General features: G+C 55.4%; 1 protein-coding gene across 1 annotated transcript; it reads left to right on the top strand.

Annotated features, from left to right (window-relative positions):
* Window positions 1-240: 240 nt before the first annotated feature.
* On the top strand, window positions 241-2,857 carry LOC131916695 (serine protease 30-like). The gene is made up of 6 exons (XM_059270151.1): window positions 241-296; window positions 1,226-1,248; window positions 1,362-1,527; window positions 1,621-1,892; window positions 2,270-2,430; window positions 2,603-2,857. Exons 1-6 carry the CDS (start codon window positions 241-243, stop codon window positions 2,855-2,857), a joined length of 933 nt encoding a protein of 310 aa, XP_059126134.1.
* The last annotated feature ends 484 nt before the right edge of the window (window positions 2,858-3,341 follow it).

Genomic DNA, 3,341 nt, shown 5'->3' with positions numbered 1-3,341 from the left:
TGTGCTCACCTCACAGGTGGACTGACACATAGCTCCTATCGCCTCTGGCTCCTGATGGGCCACGAGCTCCTTGGCCTTCACCAAACCACATCCCCGCAACTGCAGGACGGGAGCCTGAATGGGCAGGTCTGGTCAGGTAATTAGGTTCCCGATTGATTCCCTCTAAACTCTGAAATGCAATCCTCCCCTAGAGTGAGCCAAGGACTCTGACCCCACTGTGCTGTGGACTGGAGAGGAGCCATGAAGTCCTGGGCAAGGTGCATCCTTCTTCTGCTGCTGCTGCTACCAGGTAAGGAGTGTTCATTCTTTAGCCATCCCCAACTCCTTTCCCCCAGGCTGGCCTCAGCACTCTTCCTCCACCATCCTCTCCCTTACGATCCTCAGCTGCTCTCCCTAGACAACCAGGAGAGTGCTCAAAGTAGGAGGCCCAAACCCATGTGTCCATTGACCCTGTGAGGGAGGCAGGAGGAGAGAACCGAAGAGGGACTGGGCGGCTATCCCTGAGTGGGGCGATGTCCTTGAGCCGTGTCTCATGGGGGTGATGACTTTGAGGATGGAATGCTGACCCCAGACCTCTTCTCTTGTTTTCTTTTTTAAAATTTCGATGAGAGTTTCATGTGTTTATAATTTATTTTGATCATATCCGTCTCTCATCCCCTTCTCTTCAGTTCCCTTGGACACTCTCCAATACGGAACTCTTCTAACCCACCATCATCATCCCTTCCTGCCCTCCCCTTCTTCTTTGGTTGTCCACACCGAGTCCAGATACTGCTGTCCATGTGGGCATGGGTGTGGGGTCATCCACAGGAGCACGGGCCACCTACCAGTGGCCACACCCCCCAAGAAAAATTACTCTCCCTCACCTATCAGCCGTCAACTGAGTCCTTCAGCTGGAGTGGCCTTGGGAGCCCACGCCCCGCCACACTCGAGTGTTGACCGCCTGCTCTTGGGCAGGTCCTATGCAGGTTGCTACAGCTGCTGAGGGGCGGGCTGTAGGAGGGCATCAGCCGCAGCATGTCCAGAAGACAGCATTTCCTAGCACTCTTCCTCACCCTACAGCTTGCGTTCTTCCTGCTTTCTCTTCTGAGACGGTCTGGAGCTTGGGAGGGTGTTCCTGTAGAGACGGATGTCCCATTTAGGGCCAAGCACTCAGTCACTTATTCTCAGTGTGAGTGTCTGCATTAACCAGAGCCCACTGAGAAACTTTCTCTTGTTTTCTAGGGAGACGTGGAGATGTGTTGCCTTCAGGTAATGATTGGCCCTAACTGTCCCAGGGAAGAGTCCAGGGCAAGGGATGGAAGGAGATGTTGGAGATGGTGGGTCCCAGGTGGGATTGGCTTTCTGAGAAGGTCTTTCTGCAGTGTGTGGCCGTTCCAGAGATGCTGGGAAGATTGTGGGTGGTCAAGATGCTCAGGAAGGACAGTGGCCTTGGCAGGTCAGCCTGTGGATAGCTGGAGAGGGCCACATATGTGGGGGCTCCCTCATCCACCCAAGGTGGGTGCTCACAGCTGCCCACTGCTTCCGTAGGTAAGTGAAGTAGGGGTGCAGAGTGGCTGCCCTTCTCCTTACCTTGTCCCTCTCCAGCAGATGCCTCAACAGGCTGGGGCTATCTCTCCCTAGGTCTCAGAATCCCAGCTTCTACAGTGTGAAGGTCGGAGGACTGACACTCTCCCTTCTGGACACCCCCATAACCTTGGCGGCTGTGAGGAGCATCTTCGTGTACCCCAGCTACCTCTGGGAAGACACGTCTAGTGGAGATATTGCTTTGGTACAGCTGGACACTCCTCTGAAGCCCTCTCAGTTCACTGCTGTCTGCCTCCCAGAAGTCCAAGCGCCTCTCACCCCCGGGACTCTATGTTGGGTAACAGGCTGGGGGTCCACCCAAAAAAGAGGTGAGAGAATATGTCTATACCCAGTCCCTACTCCTGCCCATGGGAAGGCTTGACTAGGGGGATGTACTTCCAAATTGTGGGCTTTGCCTTGGCCACGGTGCCCATTCATGGCAGATTTGGGAAACTCCATCCAGTGTCCAGGATTCTGCCTACTGCAGAAATGGGTAAGCTGGGGCCTAGCAGCCATGAGATTATGGAAGCTGGGCACAACTCACGGGCCAGACTGGACTTGGACTCTGCTCCCAGACTGTTTCCTGGCTTTGGGACATGGGAGGGACTAGAGAACAGAAAAATGGCGGGAGGTCTGTGCTGTCTGCATGGTGGGAGGGGTTCCAGTGGGTCAGGGTGTACTCAGGCCAGGCCTTTCTCTGGTACAGACCTGTCGAGTGTCCTCCAGGAGTTAGCTGTGCCTCTCTTGGACTCAGAGGAGTGTGAGAAGATGTACCACATCCCAGAGAGCAGCCTGTCAGGGAAGCGACTCATCCAGGCAGACATGCTCTGTGCAGGCTTTGCAGAGGGCCAGAGAGACTCTTGCCAGGTGACAGCAGCCCTTTGCTTCTCTCCCTGGCATCCCTGCCTCGCAGTCATATCCATGCCCCACATCCCAGGGACTCGAGGAAGACCAGGGCACTCACTCAGCCTCTGTGGCCTTGGCAGAGAGTGTTTTTATAAAGTTTTTTTTTGACCAGGCTCTCCTCCTTCTCCCTCAGGGTGACTCTGGGGGACCGCTGGTCTGTGTCATCAATAGTTCCTGGACCCAGGTTGGGATCACCAGCTGGGGATTTGGCTGTGCTCGGCCATACAGGCCTGGTGTCTACACTCGGGTGCCAGCTTATGTAGACTGGATTCGGAGAACCGTGGCAGAGAACTCCTCTGACACCTGCGGATGCCACTCCAGAGCCTCTGAGGCACGGCCACTGCTGCTGCCAGTGTTGCTGGCCTTAGCCTTGCCAGGGGCCATGTGAACTAGAGTTCCAGAGTTCTGGATCCTCTCCTGGTGGGACGGGAGACTTGGAAGCTTAGAGGGGACACTGAGAAAGGAAGTCTCCAATGGTGGGTTTGCAGGTGACAGCCTGGGAGGTGTCGGAGGCTGACGTGACAGGAAGAGTTTAAGGACACAGCAATCTGGAACACAGGCACACATCCTATCAGACACAGGCAGCCACTCACATGTCACTTACCACAGGCCTGGTCCGGGTTCAGCTCTGCATGTGTTAACCCTTTCAGTCACACACAGTGTGGCCGTGGGGAAGTAGGGAAGCTTCCTGAAGCTTCCTTCAGAGAGGGTGTGTGGACTTCCTAAGGTCACACAGCCAGCTGCCTGGGATAAAATCTCCGTCCACCAGGTGTGGATCAGAACCTGTGCTCCTGCGCCGTAGGAAGCCTCTCTATGTACCCCACGCTGGCCTCAGCCATGCAAATGAATGCATCAGAGGCATGAACCACCAC

The sequence above is a fragment of the Peromyscus eremicus genome, chromosome 8a (genome assembly GCF_949786415.1).
Source record: "Peromyscus eremicus chromosome 8a, PerEre_H2_v1, whole genome shotgun sequence".
NCBI lineage: Eukaryota > Metazoa > Chordata > Mammalia > Rodentia > Cricetidae > Peromyscus > Peromyscus eremicus.
This window is presented reverse-complemented; position numbering and strand designations above follow the sequence as displayed.

What these genes read in the sequence shown, in the direction of transcription:
- LOC131916695 (XM_059270151.1), top strand. Translation starts at nt 241, where the DNA reads ATGAAGTCCTGGGCAAGGTGCATCCTTCTTCTGCTGCTGCTGCTACCA. An exon ending in TGGAGATGTGTTGCCTTCAG is followed by an intron (nt 1,249 to 1,361) that starts GTAATGATTGGC and finishes GTCTTTCTGCAG; the next exon opens with TGTGTGGCCGTTCCAGAGAT. An exon ending in GCTGCCCACTGCTTCCGTAG is followed by an intron (nt 1,528 to 1,620) that starts GTAAGTGAAGTA and finishes ATCTCTCCCTAG; the next exon opens with GTCTCAGAATCCCAGCTTCT.